The sequence below is a fragment of the Cryptococcus neoformans genome, chromosome 3 (genome assembly GCF_000149245.1).
Source record: "Cryptococcus neoformans var. grubii H99 chromosome 3, complete sequence".
NCBI lineage: Eukaryota > Fungi > Basidiomycota > Tremellomycetes > Tremellales > Cryptococcaceae > Cryptococcus > Cryptococcus neoformans.
The window spans coordinates 857,501-880,196 of NC_026747.1; the positions used below are offsets into that span (position 1 = coordinate 857,501).

General features: G+C 49.2%; 11 protein-coding genes; 4 read left to right on the top strand and 7 right to left on the bottom strand.

Moving 5' to 3' along the window:
• CNAG_02745 (hypothetical protein) overlaps window positions 1-2,210 on the bottom strand; it is a 3,603-nt gene extending 1,393 nt beyond the window's left edge. Inside the window, exons 1-2 of the mRNA XM_012192523.1 lie at window positions 197-2,210; window positions 1-135 (exon numbers count right to left, since the gene is read on the bottom strand). The exon at window positions 1-135 is cut by the window's left edge and continues 132 nt beyond it. Coding sequence (XP_012047913.1) covers window positions 1-135; window positions 197-2,074 — 2,013 coding nt within the window. The 5' untranslated portion in view covers window positions 2,075-2,210. The remainder of the gene's footprint in view (window positions 136-196) is intronic.
• A 798-nt stretch (window positions 2,211-3,008) lies between these two features.
• On the bottom strand, window positions 3,009-5,218 carry CNAG_02744 (hypothetical protein; the record flags this gene model as incomplete). The annotated part of the gene is made up of 3 exons (XM_012192524.1): window positions 4,769-5,218; window positions 3,548-4,700; window positions 3,009-3,487 (listed from the first exon to the last, which is right to left on the bottom strand). The coding sequence occupies exons 1-3, from the start codon at window positions 5,117-5,119 to the stop codon at window positions 3,009-3,011; spliced, it is 1,983 nt and encodes a 660-aa protein (XP_012047914.1). The 5' UTR covers window positions 5,120-5,218.
• A 771-nt stretch (window positions 5,219-5,989) lies between these two features.
• CNAG_02742 (hypothetical protein) lies at window positions 5,990-10,087 on the bottom strand. XM_012192525.1 has 8 exons: window positions 7,715-10,087; window positions 7,367-7,642; window positions 7,188-7,263; window positions 7,049-7,113; window positions 6,963-6,980; window positions 6,714-6,902; window positions 6,368-6,605; window positions 5,990-6,306 (listed from the first exon to the last, which is right to left on the bottom strand). Exons 1-8 carry the CDS (start codon window positions 9,434-9,436, stop codon window positions 6,125-6,127), a joined length of 2,766 nt encoding a protein of 921 aa, XP_012047915.1. The 5' UTR covers window positions 9,437-10,087; the 3' UTR covers window positions 5,990-6,124.
• Window positions 8,572-12,093, top strand: CNAG_02741 (mitochondrial intermediate peptidase 1). XM_012192711.1 has 3 exons: window positions 8,572-9,936; window positions 9,992-11,192; window positions 11,246-12,093. The coding sequence occupies exons 1-3, from the start codon at window positions 9,517-9,519 to the stop codon at window positions 11,908-11,910; spliced, it is 2,286 nt and encodes a 761-aa protein (XP_012048101.1). The 5' UTR covers window positions 8,572-9,516; the 3' UTR covers window positions 11,911-12,093.
• CNAG_02740 (hypothetical protein) lies at window positions 12,053-13,565 on the bottom strand. XM_012192710.1 has 6 exons: window positions 13,304-13,565; window positions 13,023-13,240; window positions 12,746-12,952; window positions 12,493-12,686; window positions 12,328-12,407; window positions 12,053-12,246 (listed from the first exon to the last, which is right to left on the bottom strand). Exons 1-6 carry the CDS (start codon window positions 13,491-13,493, stop codon window positions 12,077-12,079), a joined length of 1,059 nt encoding a protein of 352 aa, XP_012048100.1. The 5' UTR covers window positions 13,494-13,565; the 3' UTR covers window positions 12,053-12,076.
• Window positions 13,566-13,665: 100 nt separating this feature from the next.
• Window positions 13,666-15,237, bottom strand: CNAG_02739 (hypothetical protein). XM_012192709.1 has 3 exons: window positions 14,442-15,237; window positions 14,074-14,384; window positions 13,666-14,020 (listed from the first exon to the last, which is right to left on the bottom strand). The coding sequence occupies exons 1-2, from the start codon at window positions 15,116-15,118 to the stop codon at window positions 14,111-14,113; spliced, it is 951 nt and encodes a 316-aa protein (XP_012048099.1). The 5' UTR covers window positions 15,119-15,237; the 3' UTR covers window positions 13,666-14,020; window positions 14,074-14,110.
• A 249-nt stretch (window positions 15,238-15,486) lies between these two features.
• CNAG_02738 (hypothetical protein) lies at window positions 15,487-17,488 on the top strand. XM_012192708.1 has 7 exons: window positions 15,487-15,769; window positions 15,848-15,965; window positions 16,028-16,179; window positions 16,243-16,371; window positions 16,419-16,589; window positions 16,648-16,872; window positions 16,942-17,488. Exons 1-7 carry the CDS (start codon window positions 15,677-15,679, stop codon window positions 17,158-17,160), a joined length of 1,107 nt encoding a protein of 368 aa, XP_012048098.1. The 5' UTR covers window positions 15,487-15,676; the 3' UTR covers window positions 17,161-17,488.
• Window positions 17,489-17,543: 55 nt separating this feature from the next.
• CNAG_02737 (hypothetical protein) lies at window positions 17,544-17,897 on the top strand (the record flags this gene model as incomplete). The annotated part of the gene is made up of 3 exons (XM_012192707.1): window positions 17,544-17,636; window positions 17,700-17,752; window positions 17,821-17,897. 3 exons carry the CDS (start codon window positions 17,544-17,546, stop codon window positions 17,837-17,839), a joined length of 165 nt encoding a protein of 54 aa, XP_012048097.1. The 3' UTR covers window positions 17,840-17,897.
• A 285-nt stretch (window positions 17,898-18,182) lies between these two features.
• Window positions 18,183-20,279, bottom strand: CNAG_02736 (T-complex protein 1 subunit theta). XM_012192706.1 has 6 exons: window positions 20,172-20,279; window positions 20,000-20,090; window positions 19,610-19,891; window positions 19,294-19,554; window positions 19,092-19,240; window positions 18,183-19,036 (listed from the first exon to the last, which is right to left on the bottom strand). Exons 1-6 carry the CDS (start codon window positions 20,226-20,228, stop codon window positions 18,233-18,235), a joined length of 1,644 nt encoding a protein of 547 aa, XP_012048096.1. The 5' UTR covers window positions 20,229-20,279; the 3' UTR covers window positions 18,183-18,232.
• Window positions 20,280-20,470: 191 nt separating this feature from the next.
• Window positions 20,471-21,964, top strand: CNAG_02735 (hypothetical protein). Its single transcript, XM_012192705.1, has 3 exons — window positions 20,471-20,825; window positions 20,889-20,964; window positions 21,022-21,964. The coding sequence occupies exons 1-3, from the start codon at window positions 20,794-20,796 to the stop codon at window positions 21,721-21,723; spliced, it is 810 nt and encodes a 269-aa protein (XP_012048095.1). The 5' UTR covers window positions 20,471-20,793; the 3' UTR covers window positions 21,724-21,964.
• Window positions 21,906-22,670, bottom strand: CNAG_02734 (hypothetical protein; the record flags this gene model as incomplete). The annotated part of the gene is made up of 3 exons (XM_012192526.1): window positions 21,906-22,073; window positions 22,143-22,560; window positions 22,618-22,670. 2 exons carry the CDS (start codon window positions 22,668-22,670, stop codon window positions 22,296-22,298), a joined length of 318 nt encoding a protein of 105 aa, XP_012047916.1. The 3' UTR covers window positions 21,906-22,073; window positions 22,143-22,295.
• Window positions 22,671-22,696: the final 26 nt, after the last annotated feature.

Genomic DNA, 22,696 nt, shown 5'->3' on the forward strand with positions numbered 1-22,696 from the left:
ATGCTTGACATCGTCCCAGGTTTTGAAAAGATTAAGAGGTACCATCAGGTTGTGCAGGATGGCAATCACACTGTCAAGATCCTTGTTGGGCATATAAGACGCTCCAATTATGGCTTCAATAATGTCTGCAATGACCTTTTCCCACCCACAAGCATCAGTTAGCTGCATGGTGTCAGTAGCGTTCCAAGGTGCTCACCTTATCACCCAACATTCTACTTTCAGGTCCGTCGAAGCTTGTGGGCATTGCCTTTTTAGGTGCAAATTGTCCTGGCGGCTGGTCGAGTTCCCAGTCCCTCGGGGTCCAATCCTTCACTTTGAACTTTTTGTTTCTTACGTATTTGACCAATCCCTGCTTGACAGCATTGGCTGTAAGAGTACGATTGCTGATAAGCATGTGACGATCTTGCCAAACTTTGTTCATATCGTCTTCAGAATCCGCTCCGCCACCTAAGAGATAGAAGTGCAGAGTGGTCATGAATTTGAGAAGTGTGTCACCTAAAATCTCTAGACGTTCGTACGTCCACCTGGGGACATTGAGTCCTTCAGGCGCCGTAATAGCCTGCAAAGCCAATTCGGGACCGAGAATGGAGTTGAACTCTTTAGCAGACATCTCTTCTGCGATAAGCATCGATTCCAAGTGGAAGATGAAGTAGGGAATGACGGTACATGTTCGAAAGACACTCGCGGGGATACAATGGCGATGTTCGAATTCTGGGACGAGGTACTGTCTGGGTCGTTCTTCAGCTGCCATAGCTGCCGTAGATATATATGAGCCTGTCTTGGCGAGGTTTACGGTTTCGACCTCGAGAATAGGTTGAGAAGGTTCAGTGAGTTGCGGTAAGGTGACATTTCCCTCTTTGAGCACGTCGCAAATCGTCTTTCCGGGAACGTCGGGATGGGATGAGAGAGGATGTAAGTCTTGACGGACGTCAATGATGTAACTGCGACGCGACATCTCGGAAGGAGCGGTTGCCAAGCTGTCAACAATCTCACGCTTGAGGGAATCATAATCATCAAAAGTGAAGGGCAATGTCAACGCGCCATCAGTGACGGCGTCGACTTCCTTCCACGATATATCATCGAGCTTTAAAGATACGCTTTTGCCTGCGACTAGTTGCTCTTTTGTGGGGGGGACGTACTCTCTGCGAAGAGGGAGTAACAGCCACTTGACCTTTCGCAAATCCGTCTTGAAAGCCTTTTGTACTTCTGCCCTCATCAGCTTTTCTGTGAACACCAATGCCTGATCGAGCTTTCCCGAGTAAAAGGTGTCCATCTTGCCCCCGTTTATCACTCTCATTGTAGCACACAGAGGCGGCTGTTCGCCCACAGCCATCCGCACCTCAACCTGGTTGGACTTTTTGAAGACGGGAAGAGGTCTGCTTGTTAACATGCACATCAACCTGCATTCTGGATGATCATATTTTCCCTCCCCAGCCGGTGAGAGCTGCAAAATAGAAGCGTGCAGTGAACGGGGGTTGAAGGGAGGACACGTACTCCAAAACTCTGGCGTTGTTTGGTAATCGTAATGGCCATGACCTACACCGCCTGTTGGACGAGGCAGTTGGTCCCTGATGACAGCCTTTTTGATTTCCCATGTGTCATGACACCTAGACTTGGTCCCTTTCGTATCTCCCTTCTTTTTCGGTCGGAGTGGAGTAGCCTGGAAGTTATCGTCGACTTCCCCATGCTTGTGGAGCTCTTTGACAGCCTCGAAAGATGCTGATTGCTTGGCGAGAGCTTTGTTGGCCCATGGCGTGGAACGGATAGGTCCGTAAAATGGGAGATTGACGGTACATACCCGCATAGACCCGGGAGGTGGCCCCGCATAGACGTTGGCGTCGCCTAGCGCTGCCTTTTTAGCCGCTTTTTTTGAAAGAGGGGGAGGTATATAGCCTTCAGGGAGAACATCTTCCATTGAATAGTCTGGCGAGTGACCTATGGTCTGAAGCCATGAAGAGAGGTAGTTACCGGCTGATTGGAAAGTAAGGACTGTACCGTTAGGAGATGTGAATGTGGTGGGTGATTTGGTGGCTGTCGAGTTGTCGGCAATGATGGAGGATGATTCCTCCGTCATGATGGGCTGCAGGGCCGGGTTGTGTTTTCTTTTGTGTGCGGAAGAGCGACGGATGCATCAGCGGAATTTGTGTAACGTGCGGAAAGTCGCGAATCACCTTGCCGCGCCTTTTTGGGATTGCAATTGATTGCCCAGGCCGCGGCATATTTATCCCAAATCAGCTGCTGACTTCCCAAGGGCCCTTAAATGCCTATGAAACCTGGAGTACACCTTGGAAACTCTCTATTGCCATTGATATGACCTGCAAATATACCGTGAAGCTTGCAAGGGACCTTTTATGGGCCGTTAATATATTATAGAAATCACTTCTAATGGCAAGCTCAAATTATTATCATAACGTTTGGAAGTCAAGGATCCAGTTCATGCATGATGTAAGTGAGGACGGCAGGCCTTCAGTTTGTGCACTCCATGGTTTACCTCTGCTGTTATTTAATAATTTCCATGCATAAAAGACTGTTGCTGATTCTATCATGGACTGATGAAACGAATTCAGTCAATACTGCCTTCCAACAAATTAACTACATGCCCATCGGAGGTCCAGCTGGACCTTCTTATCTGAAACAATCTTGCTTTCCTTCATTACGTAACTCCCTCCTATGATCTCTTATTTCTTCTACATACTTCGTGCAGGCTCGTGACATATTTGGAGGAAAGAGAGAAGAATTTAACACTCCCTATGGGTGTGTGACATTTATATACGCCGGCTGTCCAGGCGGATCTGGATAGAAGGAACTCGAACGAGGAATATATGTACATGTGTTATAACAACTAACAACTAAAACAAATAACTTGTGAATAACTAGAAGAGTCGTCATTAATCGTAAGTGGTCGTAAATGGCCGAAAATCGTTATCATTGCCGCTTTCTGTCTCCGACTTCCTGTGAATGCCAATCCGAACGCCCTCCCATCAAACTTACCCAGCAACTGGTTCATATTATCCTTCCCTCAAGATGTAATCGCCACAGGCGACCCTCGCGAAGACAATGTCCATCTCTCCACGCGTCAAGAGTCGGAAACTCAATCCGCGAGGAAAGTGCTCTTTACTATGGCCAAATGGATCCTGAAGAGCCGGATCATCGTCCTCTGAGATGTCAACCTCGCCGATTTCTGAAAGGCAAAAAGGCTTATGACCACTGGCATCTAGCTCGATAGCCCGAGACAAGTCCTCGATAGCCTTGGAAAAGTCAACGGTGCTTTGGGTCGCACGATAGTCATGGTTGGAACCGCCAAACTTAGCGCCGTCAGGTGAAATAGGAGGGGTAAGGAGTGGGACGAAAGCTTGGCTCGACGCTGCGAATTGATGACGGCCCTCTGCATACGAAGGGGGGAGAGAAAACTTGCCAGACGTTGAAGGGGAAGGAGGACCGTAAGGAACAGGTTGGAGCCCCTCGTTCATGCGCGCGATGGACACCTCTGAGATAAATTAGTATCATAAGCCACTCCGTTCATGAAGCTAAATGAGACGATACATACGAGTTCTCCAAGCATCCACCAGTTCTTTCGCCATATGGCCATCCGTATCTTCTTCCATTCCTTCCGTACCTTCTTCCATTCCTTCCGTACCTTCGTCCATCTCTTCCGTATCTTCCTCCATTTTTTCCCCATACTCCTCGATCTCTTCCGTAGATTCCGCCTTGCTCAGAACATCAAAGTTAGCTACATTATTGTGCCTGTTGCTGGGTGGATTGTTTTGAGCTGCATTTGAATTCAGCCTCGAAGACCTTCGTGGAGCCGGATTCCCACCCAAACCTCTATTGCCTCCATTTCCTGATCCTCCACCCTCCTTGCCATTGCCTGAACCTCCACCACCACCAAAGCCTCCCCCACCACCGCCACTAGCACCGTCGCTGGCGTTCCCCTTCTTGTTACCACCTTCATCTGCACTTTCGGTCACCTTCGCCTTCACACTGTAGCGTCTACCGTGGTAATGCTTTCTATGGTGCAATGAGATGGCCCCTTCTTTGGCATGACCGTCCACATGGACGTGGTTCTCGCTTGGAATGCCGAGAGGTAAAGGACTATCGTTCGATGATTGTGGGGAGACCGGAGAAAAATCCGATGTCACTGCCGCAATTATGAGCAAAATGGTACCCTCAAAGCGATCTCTAGCCTCTTGATCGATTTCCCAGTCTTCAGTAAACAGCGTATTGGGCATATCGCTCCAGACCTCTTCAAGATTATCCAAGTCGTTGGCCGAAAGGGCATCTCCATATTGAGAGTGGAATTTCTTCACAGCTTTATCATTGGCCTCCAAGACGACAACATTCCTGCCCGCCTCATCCATCATCATCGCTAGTCGACAGAAGCTCCAATCGACAATTGTAAATCCGAGTCGGCACTTAAACAGGTCGAAGGCAGTGACGACATACCAGACGGACTGGAAAATGCCTTCCTTGCAGGCGTAATAGAAAGAATTGCGCTGCTGCTCTCTTTCCGATTCAGTACGCCATTTTAGTTCGCCTACGCCGCAGACCTTTTCAAGGACACCGCCTCTACGAACCCTGAACACGAAATCCGGTGTGGTCGCCCCCTTCTCGGTCGACGTTTCAGTAATGGATTTAATTTTAGATATCGATCTATCAAAAGGAATGGATGACGCACGGCCATCTTTTGCGCTTTTCGCCGTCTAGAAAAGATATCGAAACGTGTCAGATATTTTGAGCTCATCTAATATCTTGAAAGGAAAGAACTCACTTCCGGTCGTCCGAACTCTTTGACCACATCTATATCGGACCATTGTCGTCCCATAAATTCCTGACGTGACATATCATACTTACCATATTGAAAATATGGCGGTGTGTCGCTCGAACCAATGAAGGAAAAGAAATAAAATAAGTAACTGTCGCGGGCGTCCGACTCGTCTGCGATCGACCGATATCGAGCAGCCATCCCTAGTTGCTCAAGCATATTTCTTTTACGTATTTCAGAAAGAGAATTGATGGCCACCACATTAGGGACTGAATATAGTTGGTTGATATCGAAGGGAACATAGCACAAGGGCGAAGGATATGTTGCGTTAGCGGGATGACCGGGCGTGAAGGACATGGTTGAGGCAGTGATTTGAATGAGTGGATGATTGAATGCTAATAGAATGAACAAAAAGGAAAAACCAAGTTGAAAAGGAAAAACCAAGTTAGACTTTAGACTTTAGACTTGGATGGCGGTGCTTTGGCCTTTGTGGTGCTATTGGGCCGTTCGGTACGGGAATGGAGTATTACGTAATGTAAGGTAAGAGCCGGGAGAAGGAGAGTTGTAATGAGGATTAGGCTTAGATTGTAAAGGAGTTCGATCACACAAACCTGATCTCCAATTCTGCCCCCAGTCTCCTGCGCTGATGCCTGGTTTCAATGACAAGTTACACCATTGCTACAGAGACCTATAATACAAAGACCCATAGCGAGCCATAGGCTACACTCAATACTAGGATGGTTGCATAATGTTACGACTCGTCCCCAACAAGGTCCGGCTTTGGAGACGAGATAGAAAGCCGTAGTTTAACTAAGCAATGAGGTATATGTATGATATACCTCTTGACACTTGTCTGTTGGCGTATGGTATAGGACGGAGGTATATTCGCTTGGGAAGATCAAGCAAGCTTATATACTAATGGAGTAAGTTTATGTCGAAGGTGGTGCAAGGTAAGACGAGAGCGAGCACTGGGAGCTCGAGGACGTTTCGCAAAGTAACTTATGAAATATTAATCTTCGAGGGGAAGAAGATCAAGATCGAGGACAGAGCTCCCCTTTATATACTTCTACAGAAATCTATTCATATCCCTTGAGGCCCAGCTGGAGGTCCAGTTGGAGGTCCAGTTCTTTTCTCGGACGACGGATGTAATACGAAACGCCAACTTTTGAGAACAACAACAAATGATTTTATCTCCCCCGCAGACTCCAGCGTCATCACTTTAACTGGCCGGGGTGAGCAACGAAATACATCTACTACTGTAATTTATATGGCAACGGGAAGAACGAAAATGCAATTATCGCTGTATAACATATATATATTCATATAGTATACCGATTCCATATACACCCCTAGAGACTTTTATCATCTCGTTCTCCTAAACATCTTGTCCTCGGGGACGACCTCTTTGAACGACGGGCAGTCGCAAATATCTTTAATACGGTTTTCATCCCGCAGACGTTTTATAGCTTCTTCGCATACGTTCCTCACCGCCACATGCGTAGTGAAAGCCTTGCAACGCGCCACGTCTTGATCGTGGCAGGTAACTATTACGTTGTTTTTCAGCTTTCAAATAAAACCCCCCTCCTCCGAGGAATACACACTCACCGACACCCTCACATAATTTCGGTCCGACTGCATCTAGTTTCCAGTATGCACAGCCCTTGGCCTGCATCCATCTAGTCAACAGGCCCTTTGGATGAAGGTCGCTTGCACTGGGACCTTTGCAATATTTTTCGATAAAAGGCACGACGTGGTTATCGAATATCCTCTGGGTATGTTCAAGGGAAAAACCAGAGTCTTGGAAAATAGCACCGTATATAATTTCGATAACGCTTCCTGTAAACTGGACACCGTTGTGTCAATCGCTCCATCTTTTTTTTTTTTTTTTTTTTTTTTTTTTTTTTTTTTTTTTTTTTTTTTTTTTTTTTTACAAATGACGATCAAAACTCACATGGTTGACAGCAACACTATCCCAATAGTGAATACCTCCTTGTTCATCTTCTGAAAGGCCAGCATCCGCCTGAGCCTTTGCATCACGCATAAAGTATGTAGCACGACCGAGTTCCCTCTCTGCCCTTTCATCACCATCCTTGAGGAGGTTTTGTAGGCCTAGCTCGGTCGCTAGCGCGCATCGAAGTCCCTGTTCATGTCCGTCAGCGGTATGATTGGTGAAAGGCTATATATATATATATGAAGATACCTCTGTGGTACGAAACGTCTACAGGTTGTTGTGCATTAGCAACAGTGATTTGGGCCATCATACACGATTCAAATGGACGGACATACTTTCATGTTGGATAAAGAACCGGGTCCTTCTTCAGGGTACTTTTCCAGCAGGAATTCAATGACGTCTATCCGCCCAGCTTTAGTTTGTGTTTTGACGAAAATCGGCCGGGAGTCTGGAGAAGAAAACCAATACACTCACGAAGATCCATGATCGCATTGCCCAGCATCTTGTAGTTTTCGCGGATCCGCCTTGCATCAGGCCGATTACTCATACTCTGTGAGATTTGAGATAACCCATGTCAGATGGATGGATACACATGAATTTTGGTTCTGACAAACACAAAAAAAAAATTTAAAAAATTTGCAGAATCAGCTCACAATGACATCTTCGTACCTCCTTTTACTCTTAAACTTGTACCCCAGAATCTCAAACGCTGAGGAAGAATCCGTTCCCGTTTCGGTTTCGGCACCAGCCCCATCTTTCTCGGTATCACGTTCATCGTCGGTCAGGGGAAGCACATGTTTGATCTCTTCCCAAGTACTGAAAAGATCGAGGGGGACATTTAGATGTATCAACGTGGAGATGACATTGTCAAAGTTTTTATCTCTGCCGTACGAGGCTCCAATGATAGCTTCGACAATATCCGCTAGGAGCTATAGAAAATGAAAAAAAAAAAAAAATGGTCAAGACTTGGCTAACAGATGATAATATAATGCAAAACTTGCCTTATCTCCCAGTTTCCTAATTTCTGGACCATCGTTACTTGTCTGCACAGCCTTCTTTGGCGCAATCTGCCGCGGTAACAGCTCTAATTCCCAATCTCGTGGTACCCAGTCTTTCACTTTAAGCCGTTTATCTCTCACGAATTCCACGAGCCCGAGCTTGATTGCGTTGGCGGTGAGTGTGCGATTACTGACAAGTTTGTGTCTATCTTGCCATACTTTCAACGAGTCTTCTCGAGAGTTTGAACCTCCACCGTGGAGATAGACGTGGATGGTGATGAAGAACTTGAGGAGGGTATCGCCAAGGATTTCGAGGCGCTCATAGGTCCATGGGGTGACGTTTAGCGAGGATGGGGCGGTGAGTGCCTGGAGAGCGAGTTCGGGATGGAGCAATGAACCAAACAGTTTGGTGGACATTTCGTATGCGATGAGCATGCATTCGAGTTGGTGGATGAAAAAGGGAAAGGCGGTGAGGGTGCGGAAGATGCTGGCGGGGATACAGTGACGATTTTCATACTCTGGGATGAGGTACTGCTTTGAACGCTGTTCGGAAGGCGTGGTAGAGGTAGTGATATATGAGCCATTTTTGGCGAGACACGCCGTCTCGACTTGGAGGATGGGCTGCTTGCGATGTACGAGCTGGGGAAACAGACAGCTCTCGCCTTGGATCACTTGCAGGATGGTCTTTTCTGGTCGTTCTGGATGGGGAGAGTTGGGATGGAGGTCGTGACGGACAGCAGTAATGTAGCTTCGGCGGGTCAGTTCAGAATTCGCAGAGGCCATGGCATCGAAGCATTGCGCGCAGAGGTCATCCCCGCTTTTGAAGGTGAACGGGACTGTCAGTGGCCCATCGGCAATAGCTTGGACTTGCTCCCAAGCGATATCCTCAAGCGGGAACAGACCTGGTTGTTTAGTGGGAGAGTACCCATACTTGAGGGGTAGCAACAACCACTTGATATGATGGAGATCTGCCTTGATGAGCCTTTGCAGTTCAGCCCTCATGAGCCGCACTGTGAATCTCAGTGTCTGACCGAGCTTGACGTCGTCGAGGCTCTCTAGGCGTCCGGCGTTGATCATCCTCACGCAACCACGGTGGGTAGGCTGCTCCCCTACGCCGACATTCACGTCGACCGTATCGTACTTTTCGAATAACGGCAGGGGTCTGCTGGTGAGCAAGCACATGGGCCTGCATTCGCCATGGTCGTACGTCTTTTCGGCTGTCGGTGAGAGCAGGAGGACGGAGGCATATACCTGTTCCCCGGGCGCAAAGGGCGGACACTCTTTCCAGAACTGGGGAGTGGCCTGGTACGCATAGTCGCCGCTTCCGGTTCCCTGTGGCAGCTCGTCCTTGATCAAGAGTTTCCTGCTCTCCCAGCGGTAGTTGCACTTGGACTTTGTGGCCATGACATCGTCCCTCGGCGGCCTGCGGGTGTTTGCGGGCGTGGGCTGGAAGCGGTCGTCGAGCTCGTGGCTGTCGAGGAGGAGCCTCACTGCGCGGAAGGACGCGGACTGCTTTGCGAGGGACTTGTTGGGGCACGGGTCCGAGGTGAGGGGGCCGAGGTCGGGGAGGCGGACGGTGCAGAGCGTGGCGGGGGGCGCGTCGCTGTGGTGGAACTCGAAGGCGGGGGTGTGTCCCACCGCGGCGAACCAGCGCGAGAGATGCCCCCCAGCGTTCTGGAGGGAGAGCTCGGCGCCCGAGGACGAGGTGAATAGCGGGGCAGACATGCAGTGTGCAGTCAGCGGGCGTGCACGCGCCGCGATTTATTTACTCGACACATTCTCCTCCCTCCACTCCCCCACCCCCCATGCTCCGTCTCCCCCGCACCACACGCCGCGCCCTCTCCTCCCTCGCCCCCTGCGCCCTTGCGCCCCACTTTGACCGCCCCCTCCCGCCCCCGGCCGCCGCGCCCCCTGCGCCCCTCTGCGGCCTCCCGCCGCTCACCGCCCCCGACGCCCTCCCGCCCCTCACCCGCCGCACCGTCCTCCACGCCCACGCCCTCGTCGCCCGCATCGCCGCCGCCCCCGCCCACCCCGACCCCGCAGAGCTCCGCCACGTGGTGAAGAACCTCGACCGTCTCAGCGATGTCCTCTGCGGCGTCATCGACATGTGCGAGCTCGTGCGCAACGTCCATCCGGACCCCCGCTGGATCGAGGAGACCGAAAAGACGTACGAGACCCTGTGCAGCTTCATGAACGAGCTCAATACCAACAGGGGACTCTATGACGTGAGTCCCAGCCTGCCGTCCCATGCGTCCGTCCCGTCGCTCATCCACCCGCCAGGCCCTCATCGCAACCGTCTCGCACAAATTCCCCGGCAACCCGCTGTCGCCCGCCGAGCTCAAAGTCGCACAGACCTTTCTCTCAGACTTTGAGCGCTCCGGCATACAGCTGCCCCCCAGCGTCCGTGCCAAATTCGTCCGCCACTCTGACAATATCCTCGCGCTCGGCCGAACCTTCCTCTCCTCTGTCTCGGCCGGGCCCTCGACGGATACCCCTATAGAAATACCAGAACCAGACGTATTGCTCGCCGGGCTCAGCCCGAAATTTGTGGCTTCGTTACCGCGGAAAAAGCGCAGAGGTCCCGTACTCCTCGCGCCCGGCTCGTGGGAAGCACAGATGATCGGCAGATATGCAGACAATGAGGAAGCTCGTCGCCTGGTGTATATCGGCTCCATGCGGGAAGACAAGGACAGGGTCCATGTGTTGGAGACAATGCTGAAGGAACGAGCAGAGCTCGCCCACGTGCTTGGAAAGGAAACATGGGGCCATGTCGCCCTGTCCGACAAGATGGCCAAGACGCCCCAAAACGTTTTACAGTTCCTCACGTCTCTGGCGACACACCACCGGCCATCGGCAGCAGCAGACGTTGCCGCTCTCCAACGCCTCAAGGCCCTTTCCACAGTCTCCCGCACTGGTTCTCAACTGCCCACCGTGTACGCTTGGGATAGAGACCATTATGCAGAGCAATATGCTGCATCATTACTACCCAACGGATCCTTACCGCCCATCACACCCTACTTCTCCGTGGGCACAGCCATGTCTGGCCTTTCGCAAATGTTGTCGCGTCTCTACGGCATCTCCTTCAGACCCGTGTCTGTCTCACACGGCGAAGTCTGGCACCCCTCGGTGAGGCGATTGGACGTGATGGACGAACATGGTAAACGAATAGGAGTGATCTACTGCGATTTGTTTTCAAGACCCGGTAAGCCATCAGCGGGCGCAGCACACTATACCGTCCGCTGCTCGAGAAGGGTGGACGATGATCCTTTGGAAGGCGATGGCCTGCCTCCAGGATGGGATCAACATCTCGGTAAAGGAATGGAAGTAAAAGGTGAAGCGTTACATGGCAAAGAGGGCAGATACCAACTTCCCATCGTTGTGCTCACCACGGACTTTGGAACGGTTGAAGAAAGCGGCCCAGCGTTGCTTGGATGGAACGATCTCGAGACTCTGTTCCACGAGATGGGGCATGCTATCCACTGTAAGATATTCCCAACACCAATGATTCGAAACTAACAACACTTATGTAATTAGCAATGATCGGCCAAACAGAGTTTCACAATGTGTCCGGTACTCGATGTGCCACCGACTTTGTCGAACTCCCTTCCATCCTCATGGAGCACTTTATCTCTTCCCCAGCTGTCCTCAGCACATTCGCCACCCACTATACCACCAACGAACCTTTACCGATCCCTCTCATCCAAGCGCATCTGCAACTCGACCAGTCCCTCAAAGCCCTCGAAACACATTCACAAATCCTGATGGCGCTGCTTGACCAAAAGTACCACTCTATCAAGCACGGCGAACAACTTGACTCTACCCGAGTCTGGAACGAGCTGCAAAGCCAAGTAGGGGTGATCCCACCCGTGCGAGGGACGGCGTGGCAGACGCAGTTTGGACACTTGTACGGCTACGGCGCGACTTATTATTCCTATCTGTTTGATCGTGCAATCGCAGGCAAGATCTGGTCATCACTGTTTGCGCGCGGGCGCACCAACTCCAATAATGCTGCTGCGGCGGCGGCGGACATACTCTCCAGGGAAGGAGGTGAAGCGTTCAAGGAAAAAGTCTTGAAATGGGGCGGTGGGAGAGATCCTTGGGAGATGGTCGGAGACGTGATTGGAGGTGCAGAGGGCGAGCAAGTAGCCAGGGGAGATGAAAAGGCCATGGAATTGGTCGGTAGATGGATGATCAAATAGTATCTCGTGTGATTCATTTACGCGGATCGACGTGACGATGATGGTGATGATCATGATGATCATGATCATGATGATTGTTGGCTTTTGCGGCACTTTTGCACAAATCCAAACTCTCATTTAAAAAAAAAATAAAAAATGACATAACAATATAATAGATGAATGCATATTACATGCCTACTCTAGACCGTTTGACCACCGCATCTTTTGTGCCGTCGTCTGCAGCTCGCTTATTCAGTACATCTCCTGTCGATGTACCTTCCATCGATGTGTCTGCATCCGCTAATGGAGGCGCCAGTACTGGCATGGTCATAATGGCTTTAAAAGTCTTGCGTGCCTCTTTTAACATTGTCAAAACATAACTACGTAAGCTGGGGGGGGACCACAAAAACAAGAGGAAATGATCCCATCCAGACTCACGTGCTCGAAGCAACACCATCTTTGGCGTTTTATCAACTGCTTCCCTTGCTAGATTTGCCGGCATCCCAATCAGAGTGCCACTAAGATACCCGCCGCCCTATATCAGCAACCAAAAGGTGCAAAGAAAAAATGAAAAAGAAAAGGTAAAACGGAAAAAAAACGAACAGATTGACAATGTCCAAGCATCCCCGCAATCCATTTTCACTGCCTCCAGGCCCACTTGAGAAAATGACTGATTTTCCTCCAGTGATTCTGATCACTTCCCGTGCATTTGAAAGAAAGTTTTGTCGGAATCTACGGGCTACGTCAAGGGGTGTTGACGTTGGGGGGGAAAGGGCGGCAGAATAAACGAGTTCAAACTGATAAATTGCTTTATCAACAGATGCAAATAGAATAACATTACGATAACGGGACTTACAACAACTCCATTCCGCTGTGCTTGGCGCATCTGTTTACGATTGAACCTAAAGGTAAAGGCCCGCTCATGAAGGGGAAGGGTGATTATTGAGATCTGATTAGGCCCAGGATTTGAGAGGTCGGTACATGCCAGTTGAAATGATTTATCAGTCGTTGGAGAGACAGAGAGGATGTCGTAATTCCTCAGAGCACTCGTGTTTTGGGCAGTCTTTGGTCCGTATAGATATAGAGATGAGTTGGGATATTGACAGTCGCTCAAAAACGGATAAAGAACTCACCAGACAGTGGGCCTTTCCGTCATCCAGTCTGATATGATACCGTGTCACTTGAACCAGGGGAACATTCCCATAAGAAGAAGAGGATGGTGATGTGCCGCTGGGAGATGCGAATCGAGGATCAAGACTGGGATAAGGGGGTCCTATTTGAAACGGCGATGGAAGAACTTGATTTGATGGTTCACCAGGTGCGATAGTGCACCCCACGACCGAATAGCCCACTTGGTTGCACAATTTTTTTTTAGCCCAAAGGACAAAATTTTATTAAAGCACATGTTACTCACAATGCCCCGTCAGTGCTATTCGTTTGGCGACGCTCTCTCTGGCAGAGGTCTCCAAGCCATCCCAGCAGTCTGCGCGGGAGACGGCAGGGGGAGGTAGGGGAGCTTTGCCCTTTCCCTTTTTGGCCTTTTTGGAGTTGGTATCTTCCTGAGAAGGTGGGAGTGGGAACGGAAGATACAGGTCGTAGTACATTTGCAATAGTATAGGGTTGATTTTGGGTACACCTCTACACAAGGCAATTTTTAGAGGAACTTTCGGTGAATATGAAACAATCACAAACAACTTTTCCGGCAGTAGTAGTTCGGCGGATGGGTCCGCTGCACGGCAGTGAGTGAAGCAACCATAGTGAGCCTCGCAGGTCGTAGTGGGATTATTTTGATACTTCAAGACGGAGGGAGCGTGATTATCATGCAGTATAGAGTACTACTTGACAGATAGCCATTTGATATAAAAGTATATATACAGCCGAAAGCACACTAATGATAACGTGTCCGAAGTCAAGGATCTACCTCAAGAAATATATCTCGTCCAACAGACTCTAAACTGATGATAGCATGTCAATTGAGTAAGCAAACGATGGGGTATACGACCGTACATTTATGATGAAAGGCGATATATAAAATGACGAGGCTAAGACTACAAACTTGGAGTACAGTACGGCTGGTCAATAATGTAGCTTGATCCCAATTATCTTGTCAACCCAGGATACCCGAGACGTGCTTTGATGACATAATTGTCAGCGGCATGCGCCTTCCATAAAAAAACGACTCACAGATAGCATATTTCTCCGATTCAAACATATTTAACTACTACCATGACATCCGTCTTCTCTTACGGAGGCTTGTGGTCAAAGCACTCTCCGCTAGCCTCTTGATTGCATCCTCAGTCGATACGTCATCATCTTTCGCAGAGAACTTGTCACCGGCAATGGCAGAAAAATCTATGTTCTTGAGTGTTTGGGGAGGCGGAGGGATCTCCTGGCCAGTGTTGACCAATACAGCTTCAAGTTGAGAGATACGTTCAGCGGCGGAGACCATCTGAGCGGATAAAGTGACATTGTCTGACTTCAAGCTCGAGACATAGCTGAACGAACATAAAAAGGTTAACCGGCTACAAAATTACTGCAATATCCAAACTTACCTGGCGGTGGCAGGGTTCAACTCAAAAACGCACGCCACATCGGCTCTGCTGCATCCTGCACATCTCGGTCGAGCATTGTCACACTTTCTCTTGATCTTGTGACATCGAACACACGCTTGAGCAACTCCTTTGGGTGGGTGCACGAACACTGGACCAAGTTTGAAGTCCCCTGACGGATGCGCAAAATCAAGTATGCCCTCCTCCGGCAAACCATCGCTGTTGACGCCATTTTTTTCGTGCCCACGAGGCTTGGACTGCCTTGCGCGTTTGCGCGGAGGTTTCTGAGGTTCTTCAATATTTTCCGTGGAGATGGATGGTCCAGCCTGCTCTGAAAAGGAGTATTGCTGATTGACTGTGGGATCGGGATGGGAGGGATGATCGCGATATCCTTCTTCCCATGGATTCTGCGGCCTCGGAGGAGGATTAGGCCCATTTGACCATCCGCGATATCCATCGTCTCTTGTGGATGAACTTTGGTATGACCCAAAGGCTTGCGAAACACCATCAGATGGTTGTTGACCTTGAAGCTCTTCGCGCCGAGGAAGGTCAGGAGGTGCACCACCGTCACCGATGAGTTCTGGGGCAATTTGGATGGTCTGGGTAGCTCCGCTAGTGTCGGCTAAAGCTGCTGCAAGGGATGGGAGATTCGGGGATTCTTGTGGGGGTGAGAAAGACATGGCCGGATGGATGGATGGCTTTATGCGGATTGAGAAGATGGAGATGATGTTGTGGTGGGCGCTTTGAGTTTCCGCATAAAGCAAAATCGACGGGGCTCGCCGAGCGGAATCAATTTTTATCAGGTGGCACACGTTGGCCGTCGCCGCTTGGCGGTTCTTCCCCTCGCAAGTGCCCTCCTACAACATCGTACGTCTTACGTCACATGGGCGGTGACAGTAGTATCAGAGATATACACGTCAGCTTTGGGTCTTTTGTTCGTCGGCGGCGGCGCAATCCGACGGAAAGGAGCGTCGGCCGCCGCCATGGGGACATACCACCAATAATAAAATAACAAACGAAATAGACCACAAATGACAAAAAGGAAAGTCGGCATGCATCGAGCATACCTGCTGTTAGACTTTATCATCAAAAGGCGTATAGCTCTACGACTCTAAACCATTACATTAACGATCGATTTCCGACCTAACACGGGATACGTTTGACGGCAAGACAGTCTGATAGTCTGATCCCTAGCACATACCACCACGACCATTATTGATTAGAATAGTGTTCAAATAATGGCAAGCAATTTTCCTTCAGACAGCCCGGTGAACATACTCCTTATAGGCCTCGGATCGATAGGTTCTATTTACGCCTATCTTCTTGAGAAGGTGTGTACTGCTGAATGTCAAGACTTTCTACTTTTGATAAATGTTGATAGCTGACCATCTATTCTGTCTTACATGCAGTCAGGAAAAGCCAGGGTCACTGCAGTGGCTAGGTCCAACTATACGCTCTACACAACAGACGGGGTGACGCTTGACACTGAAAGATTCGGCGAGATCAATAATTGGAAGCCTTATAGAGGTAGGCTTTGGACAATAAATTGTAGACTACCAGAAGCCATGGATAGCTAATCTCAATTAAAGTCTTCAAAACTCAGCAAGAAGCGCTCAATGATGGTACTTTTTACGCCTCTTGTATCGTGTGTACAAAGTGTTTGCCCGATGTATTACCCAATGTCAAACTCCTCGAGGATACAATTGGTAGTGATCAAATTGGATCTTATCACTTGATACAGGTGTGTACCAGTTCCATACGTGCAGAAGGTGATCAGACTAACCCAAGTGATATGATGCCACAGAATGGACTTGGAATAGAAGAGGATTTGTATACGGCTCTTGAAAGTAGAGAAATCCCTATCCTTTCCAGCTGTGCTTGGATTGGTATTATGACTTCCTCAGACGGTCAAGTTGTGTCATGGAGAGGCCAAGTACGTATCGATCAGAATTTAAGCCAATGCGTTAATCATATTGGCAGGACATACTTGTCACCGGTATTTACCCACCCGCCTCTCCAGAAACCGGGAATCAAACTCGCACGTTCTCTTTGAAAGAGACCGAAGCTCTCAACCTCTGGGTTGATTTGCTCAGAGCTGGTGAAGGAAATGTACATACTACTGAAAGAATAGACTCCATTCGCTTCTCAAAGGTCTGTCCGTCTGTGACTCCGTTTGCAAAACCTGGTCCTCGTCTGATTTCGCTTGCAGAATGTGTGGAACTGTGCGTGGGCCTCCGTGCAGGGCCTTGTTCGAGCGACAGCTCTTGCGTTTGCACCTTTATCCTTGGAACAAGCGGCTGTGGTGAAGGCTTACTTCCGAGAAATTGTCGCCGTCGGATTCGAAGCTGGATTGCTGTGGAAAGGCATGATTCAATATCCCTCCGGGGAGATCAGTGCAGGCCTAGAGGATGTTGTCAATTACTGCTGGGACAAGGTGAGAGCGCCTTGCTGTGCCACTTCACTCATCATTTCTTACACTGACTCTGCAATTCTACAATCGCAGATTATTGGAATGGCTGTTGCTCGCGGTGTAGGACACAAGTACTCGTTACTCATCGATGTCGAAACGGGCCGTCCTTTCGAGCTTGAGGTCATCATCGGCTCTGTTCTGCGTCTCGCTCAGAAAAATAACATTGAGACCCCCCGACTTGAGTATACCTATGTCTTGCTCAAGGTTTTACAGGGAGAAATTCTAAGGGAGAAACGGATGAGGGTGAACTAAAGGGCTGTAGTCGCGTAGGAGCAATCTCTAGTTCCGTATCACCACGCGAAAACAATCAACCTGAGGCCTTGGAGGGGGAGGACAAGTAGATCGCTAGAAGGAACGATATCGGATAATTGCACATACATACTATGCGCAAGTTTCAATGTGGTGATGATTTTGGGGTCTTTTATTAGTTTTATCTATTCTATTAAGAAACCTTTCCTTTGCAAAAGTGATCCTTTGTACCTTCTGCTGTTTAAGAAGACCTCCTTTCATTCAAGAGCTTTTTTGTTCGATTTAGGGGAGGTCTGTCGACTAGCTGATGCATTCAAATCTTCGCAAATTCCGAGGTCCATTTATATTGTTAACAGCGAGAAAGACGGCCACCAATAACCACTGTCATGTCAGACAGGCGAAAGCTTGCTGCCCCTCCTGGCGTGGGGGCCGGTAAACCCGATCATCCCTTCGCAGTCACTGTTGAAGACCCAGTACCCGTAAGGTTGTCAAAGATTTACATTTAGCACATCGTTGACTTACATCGCTCGGGGGTCTTTCAGAATGCAATCGTACCTGATGGGTACGGAATTAAGTACCACGCGTACCACACAATGTCAGCTTATTCTTTTGAACCCACGCATTTCTTTAAAGCCACGCTGACATGGTGAACTCGCTCAATAGCACTGAGGGTGTCTTGTAGGTCAGATTACGTGAAGAAGAGTTAATATTTTCTGTTTGTATTGAGCAAAATATCTAGTCTACCAGCAGGCACTGCGCTGCCTGGGGGAGCAGTGCTGCCGATGCTTAGTGTCGCAGACTTTCCTATGGTATTACCGCTTGGAACAAAACTGCCGGGTGGGGTCATGGTGCCTGTAAGTTGGAATCATCGACTTCTCCATGCTGATCAGCCGGCTGGGAACCAAAAAAGATTGTCATGGATAAAGTGGCCAAACCAAAGCCTCCTGCTGCCAAAGTTCCTCCAGGTCCCATTTGCAGTATACAGTAGTGAATTGATCAGTGATCAAAGAACTAATGAAAGATATGCGGAGATCCAAACTCATCAGCTATGCATTGTAACATTGTACATATCCATCTAATCATCATCCCAGTGTCCCTGCTGCTTAGGGGGAGCTATTCCTGCTTGCTTGGCCACAATGATGCTATCGACTCTGAGAACACTGATAGCTGCCTCGGTCGCCAGCTTCAATGCCCAGTCTTTAGCAGCATATGGGTCGTAAACTCCCATGTCCTTAGTAGACCTGACACCTTCCTTCTCGCTCTCAATGTCCACACCCGCATCAACCTGTCCGTCGGTATGCGCCTTGTAGAGAGAACTGACGACGTCTTCCGAGTTGAGGCCCGCGTTCTCAGCCAATGTACGAGGAACAACTTCGCAAGCTTCGGCCCATCGCTTGATAGAATGTTGAGCGAGGCCAGCAGTTTTGCCACCGTAGGCAGAAACACGCCGAGCGAGCTCAATTTCGCTAGCCCCGGCACCAGGCACAAGCCGGCCGTCACGGAAAAGGATGCGGACGGTATTGATACCGTCATCAAGAGATCGTTCGAGGTCATCAAGGTAGTTGGCAGTTGCGCCACGAAGAACGATGGTGGCAGTTCGAGTCTTCTCCCCTTCTTCCTGTCGAAGGACAGTAACACGGTCCCCACCGATCTCGACGGTCTCAAATACATCAACCATACCAGCTTCCTCAGGGGTGGGGGCACCCAGCCGGGCAAGAGGAGTGGCACCGACAACCCGACATAATCGTCGAAGGTCGAACTTGGACAGGACCTTGATGACAGCAATGCCCATTCGATTGAGATAATGTAAGGCAAGATCACCGATACCGGAACCGGCAATGATGAGCTTGACACCGGAGTCTGCAATTTCTTTGAAGTACTATGGAACGGTAAGGAACACTGATTTTGAGAGAGACAATGAGGGGGTAACTTACACCCTCGAGTTGTTTCTCTTCACCGCGGGAAAAGTTCAACAGATCTTCCGCCTTTTTGAGCAAAACAGTACCCTTAGTCTCAGTCTGGGAGATATCCAGACCACAAGTGTATACTGCTACCTTAGCCTTGGTAGCATTCTTCACAATACCTGAGATAGACATAAGCAAACAGTTTCAAATTCCGGCGCCCAAGAAAACCGACCTTCAGGTTCTCTACCGAACACCATGCCCCGAACGACTCTGCTGGCCTCAAGACCGCCGCCCAAAACTTTGACTACTCGCACTGAATCGACGTTGAAATCCTTAGGGTTTTTAGGCATGACCGCCAAGGCAGCCTCTGCGACAAGCTTTGAGAGCAGCACTTCACATCCAGGTTGCTTAGAGGCAAGGGAAGAAGAAACTGCAGCGGCAAGGCTGTCGACAGAAGGTAAGGGAGAAGATGTGATTTGCGCGGCTACCAGAGCTGGAAGACACGGAAAAATCAGTATTTAACAGCGTATGGGATGCACGGTACTCACTTTCGAGCTCTTCTCGTCCCTTTGCCAAGGCCATCTCGTACCCTTGAATTACGTCCGACGGGTGCAATCCCATCGTCAAAAGATGTTCCGATCGTTTGAGCAGCTCTCCCGCGAAAATCAGTACTAGATTGGTCGCGTCCCCCATTTCGGCCTCCTGAGCAGTACTAGCCATGACCAGAAGCTTCGCAGCAGGATGGGCAACTTCAATTTCTCGGATAATGGTCGCAGCATCAGAAGTGACAAAAAGTCGTCCCAGGTGGTTGATAATAAGTTTGTTTCGACCTAGATTCACAAGATGTCAGCATGCTTCCTAAAATGAAGGCAGAACGATAGTGGTAGTATGATGCCCTATCCTCGACAGCAACGAGCCCAACAAACGAGATTACTGACCATTGGGTCCGAATGAGGTCCTCACTATTTCGCTGAGTTCTCCAACAGCCGCTATGTTCCTCAAGACGGCTTCCTCCAGTCCAGACAAGTGCTATGTAGATGGTAGAGAAACATAGTCAGCAATTTATCGAAGCAGGGGTGGCTGACACAGCAAACTGGGCAAGAAGCATACCTTGTAGCCAGACTTAAAAAGGTCGGGGCCGGAAGCTTTGGGTACTTTTAGAGACATGCTGTTCTTCAGTGTACGAGATATCAAAGGTAAGAAGATGTTGGAATGTTATGGTGTTTCTTGCCCAAAATGTCGCTGGACCACCATCTGTAGACCGCGCGAACAAACGCGGTGGCGGCGGGCGCCGCCATCCATCATGCACAATTAGTCCCGTGGCAGGGATTTGGCTATGCCACTGGATATGCGTGGGAGCCCGTATCTGAGGGTTTCCTGCTATGGCATGTTTATCTCGCGTATTACCAGTATATCCCACCCACCACTATGCGTATGAAAATCTTAGTCGCTTACTCAGCGCCTCGTCCTTCAGCTGTCTCGCCACCGTGCTACTTATACTTTATTCATTAGCCTCTTATCCCTCATATCATCACGTACTGCACCATAAAACCTCATCTACCCTTCCGATTGTTCGCCCCGCCACGACACCTGTGCTCAATCAGTTCCATCGTACTCACAACTGCCAACCATTATCATTGATACCCCCTTCTTCTGTCCTTTAGTTTTTTTATAGCTTCGGACTTGTATTCTCGCTAGCAATCAATTATCCGCCACTCAACCGGTCCTAATAATGTCTCCTATTCGCCACCAATCGTCAACTAGGTATGCGGCCTCATACTTCGTAGAAAGAACCAGCTAATACTCATGAACGTTTTGGAAAAACAGATCTGTAATTCAAAGGCCTTACAAAAGTCCCATTCATATAATAGAAGCGGAGAGTATACTTTTCGATAAAAAAATTGTAAGTAGTACAAAAGCAAGGTCTATCTGTGCACTGTCACTCATGTATATGTAATAGAGCCATAGGACACCTGTCCGTTGTCGATGTCCTGACTGCTCACCTGCGGGCCGTGTCATGCAATATCGAAGCTGGTTATTACATGATGGACTAACATATTACCGTCTTATCAGAGAGAGCGAGAACAACATGCCGGCCCGTCAGTCCGTCAGCAACTACCCATCCCTTCCCGCTCGTAACCAGAATACTCCCCTACCTTCTACCAGTATCGCCACCGACACCGCCAGAGCCCATTCATCGTCTTCATCTGCCAAGCAGTTTGTGCCTCCTTTGCCTGCCGCTCTACAGGTTCCAGTAATGAAGGTTGTGTCCAGTGTTAAAGATATTGCGGAGGGCGACAGACTCCTACGATACCTTAAAGATGCTTTGGAAGGTCTTCAATCAACTTCTTTGAAGGGACAACATACTTGTTTCCAGTCTAGTGACTTCTCGACTATCTCTCATTTGCTCCCAGCCTTGGGCCAGCGACTCCCTCAACTCTTATCGAATGTACAACAACTTGATAACAAGACCGAATGGCTTCGATCCGTTCTCAGAAGCTTATTTACAGTGATAGAATGTTGCATAAATTTACTTCGGGAGAAAGATGCGGAGATCAGTGACTTGGAGGATAGGATGTCGATAATGGAAGAAAGATTGACACGAATTGAAGGTAGAGACTCGGGGAAATCGGTGCGAAAAGAAGCCAGGAAACTGCCATAGCAGTGCGATACCAATGTCGAAGTTGATAATGTATACCGCACTGCGATTATCAACGCGTACACCGGAATACAAAACTGGTGCAAGACCTTGGTTCGCGAAATGGTAGGCAGCCGACCAAGGGCGCGAGACGCGGTTATGAGCCAGACAATCTTTTACAATCCTGCCACCATGCCAAATAGATGTTACCAAAGTCTGGACCATGTCATTCCCAGATATGCATCATTGCTTGTTTTACCCACAACGTACAAAGCCCTCCCCCCTGATTTCAAATGCTTCCATCTATGCCATCTAATAGTGTATTTTTCTATCTGATCGTTTCCATTACTCAATGAGTCCCGACAGCTTTCGGGCTAGTAGTTATCGTCAGCAATTTTGTTCACTCTTTTCAATTCCAGAGAAAAAAAGTGACCCAAACTCACGGTCACGGCCACAAGCCCAGCTAGTGGCGTTCCTCCAACCAGCGTCAACCTTGAGATGGAAAGCGTTCATCATAGAGGTCTCAATCAGGAAAATGATGGCTGCACCAATCTCTGATGCGTTAGTCATGCGACGAGGGAGCATTAAATGAGCGTTCATCTCGTCCTTAAATTGTTCATGATAGCCGAATAGACAAGGGCAGGGGCGATAGAGTTAACTCGAATACCTGTAGGAGCCAGGAAGTCGGCAGCCGCGTTGGTAATGCCCAGGACCGTAGCTAGTAATATGTCAACAAAGACGCCATTACGTAGTAAGTAATTGCTGCAACCGAGGGGCGTAGCCGCAATACGCCGGTTGTACCTCACATCTGATAAGTGATGAATACCACCAGATGCGATACCCTCGCCGGCTCCAGGCATGCTTTGTAATCCGCCATCAGCCGCCCGTTCTAGCGCTAGCCACTGCGGCTTAACTCACGCCTTATGCCTTGATGCCGCTATCTGCCCCTCGGAGACCCCGGCCGGGGCCATTTTTAGACCCTGACCCTACTCGGTGG

What these genes read in the sequence shown, in the direction of transcription:
- CNAG_02740 (XM_012192710.1), bottom strand. Translation starts at nt 13,493, where the DNA reads ATGTACTACGACCTGTATCTTCCGTTCCCACTCCCACCTTCTCAGGAA. An exon ending in CACAGCGGAATGGAGTTGTT is followed by an intron (nt 12,687 to 12,745) that starts GTAAGTCCCGTT and finishes GCAATTTATCAG; the next exon opens with TTTGAACTCGTTTATTCTGC. An exon ending in GATGGTGTTGCTTCGAGCAC is followed by an intron (nt 12,247 to 12,327) that starts GTGAGTCTGGAT and finishes CAATGTTAAAAG; the next exon opens with AGGCACGCAAGACTTTTAAA.
- CNAG_02742 (XM_012192525.1), bottom strand. Translation starts at nt 9,436, where the DNA reads ATGTCTGCCCCGCTATTCACCTCGTCCTCGGGCGCCGAGCTCTCCCTC. An exon ending in CAATGCGATCATGGATCTTC is followed by an intron (nt 7,114 to 7,187) that starts GTGAGTGTATTG and finishes CTGGGCGGATAG; the next exon opens with ACGTCATTGAATTCCTGCTG. An exon ending in ATAGTGTTGCTGTCAACCAT is followed by an intron (nt 6,606 to 6,713) that starts GTGAGTTTTGAT and finishes AACGGTGTCCAG; the next exon opens with TTTACAGGAAGCGTTATCGA.
- CNAG_02735 (XM_012192705.1), top strand. Translation starts at nt 20,794, where the DNA reads ATGTCTCCTATTCGCCACCAATCGTCAACTAG. An exon ending in CGCCACCAATCGTCAACTAG is followed by an intron (nt 20,826 to 20,888) that starts GTATGCGGCCTC and finishes TTGGAAAAACAG; the next exon opens with ATCTGTAATTCAAAGGCCTT. An exon ending in TACTTTTCGATAAAAAAATT is followed by an intron (nt 20,965 to 21,021) that starts GTAAGTAGTACA and finishes TATATGTAATAG; the next exon opens with AGCCATAGGACACCTGTCCG.
- CNAG_02738 (XM_012192708.1), top strand. Translation starts at nt 15,677, where the DNA reads ATGGCAAGCAATTTTCCTTCAGACAGCCCGGTGAACATACTCCTTATA. An exon ending in GATCTTATCACTTGATACAG is followed by an intron (nt 16,180 to 16,242) that starts GTGTGTACCAGT and finishes ATGATGCCACAG; the next exon opens with AATGGACTTGGAATAGAAGA. An exon ending in TTGTGTCATGGAGAGGCCAA is followed by an intron (nt 16,372 to 16,418) that starts GTACGTATCGAT and finishes TCATATTGGCAG; the next exon opens with GACATACTTGTCACCGGTAT.
- CNAG_02736 (XM_012192706.1), bottom strand. Translation starts at nt 20,228, where the DNA reads ATGTCTCTAAAAGTACCCAAAGCTTCCGGCCCCGACCTTTTTAAGTCT. An exon ending in TTTTTAAGTCTGGCTACAAG is followed by an intron (nt 20,091 to 20,171) that starts GTATGCTTCTTG and finishes CCATCTACATAG; the next exon opens with CACTTGTCTGGACTGGAGGA. An exon ending in GGGACGAGAAGAGCTCGAAA is followed by an intron (nt 19,555 to 19,609) that starts GTGAGTACCGTG and finishes CGTGTCTTCCAG; the next exon opens with CTCTGGTAGCCGCGCAAATC.
- CNAG_02741 (XM_012192711.1), top strand. Translation starts at nt 9,517, where the DNA reads ATGCTCCGTCTCCCCCGCACCACACGCCGCGCCCTCTCCTCCCTCGCC. An exon ending in CCAACAGGGGACTCTATGAC is followed by an intron (nt 9,937 to 9,991) that starts GTGAGTCCCAGC and finishes TCCACCCGCCAG; the next exon opens with GCCCTCATCGCAACCGTCTC. An exon ending in GATGGGGCATGCTATCCACT is followed by an intron (nt 11,193 to 11,245) that starts GTAAGATATTCC and finishes TTATGTAATTAG; the next exon opens with CAATGATCGGCCAAACAGAG.
- CNAG_02739 (XM_012192709.1), bottom strand. Translation starts at nt 15,118, where the DNA reads ATGTCTTTCTCACCCCCACAAGAATCCCCGAATCTCCCATCCCTTGCA. An exon ending in TTGAACCCTGCCACCGCCAG is followed by an intron (nt 14,385 to 14,441) that starts GTAAGTTTGGAT and finishes ATGTTCGTTCAG; the next exon opens with CTATGTCTCGAGCTTGAAGT.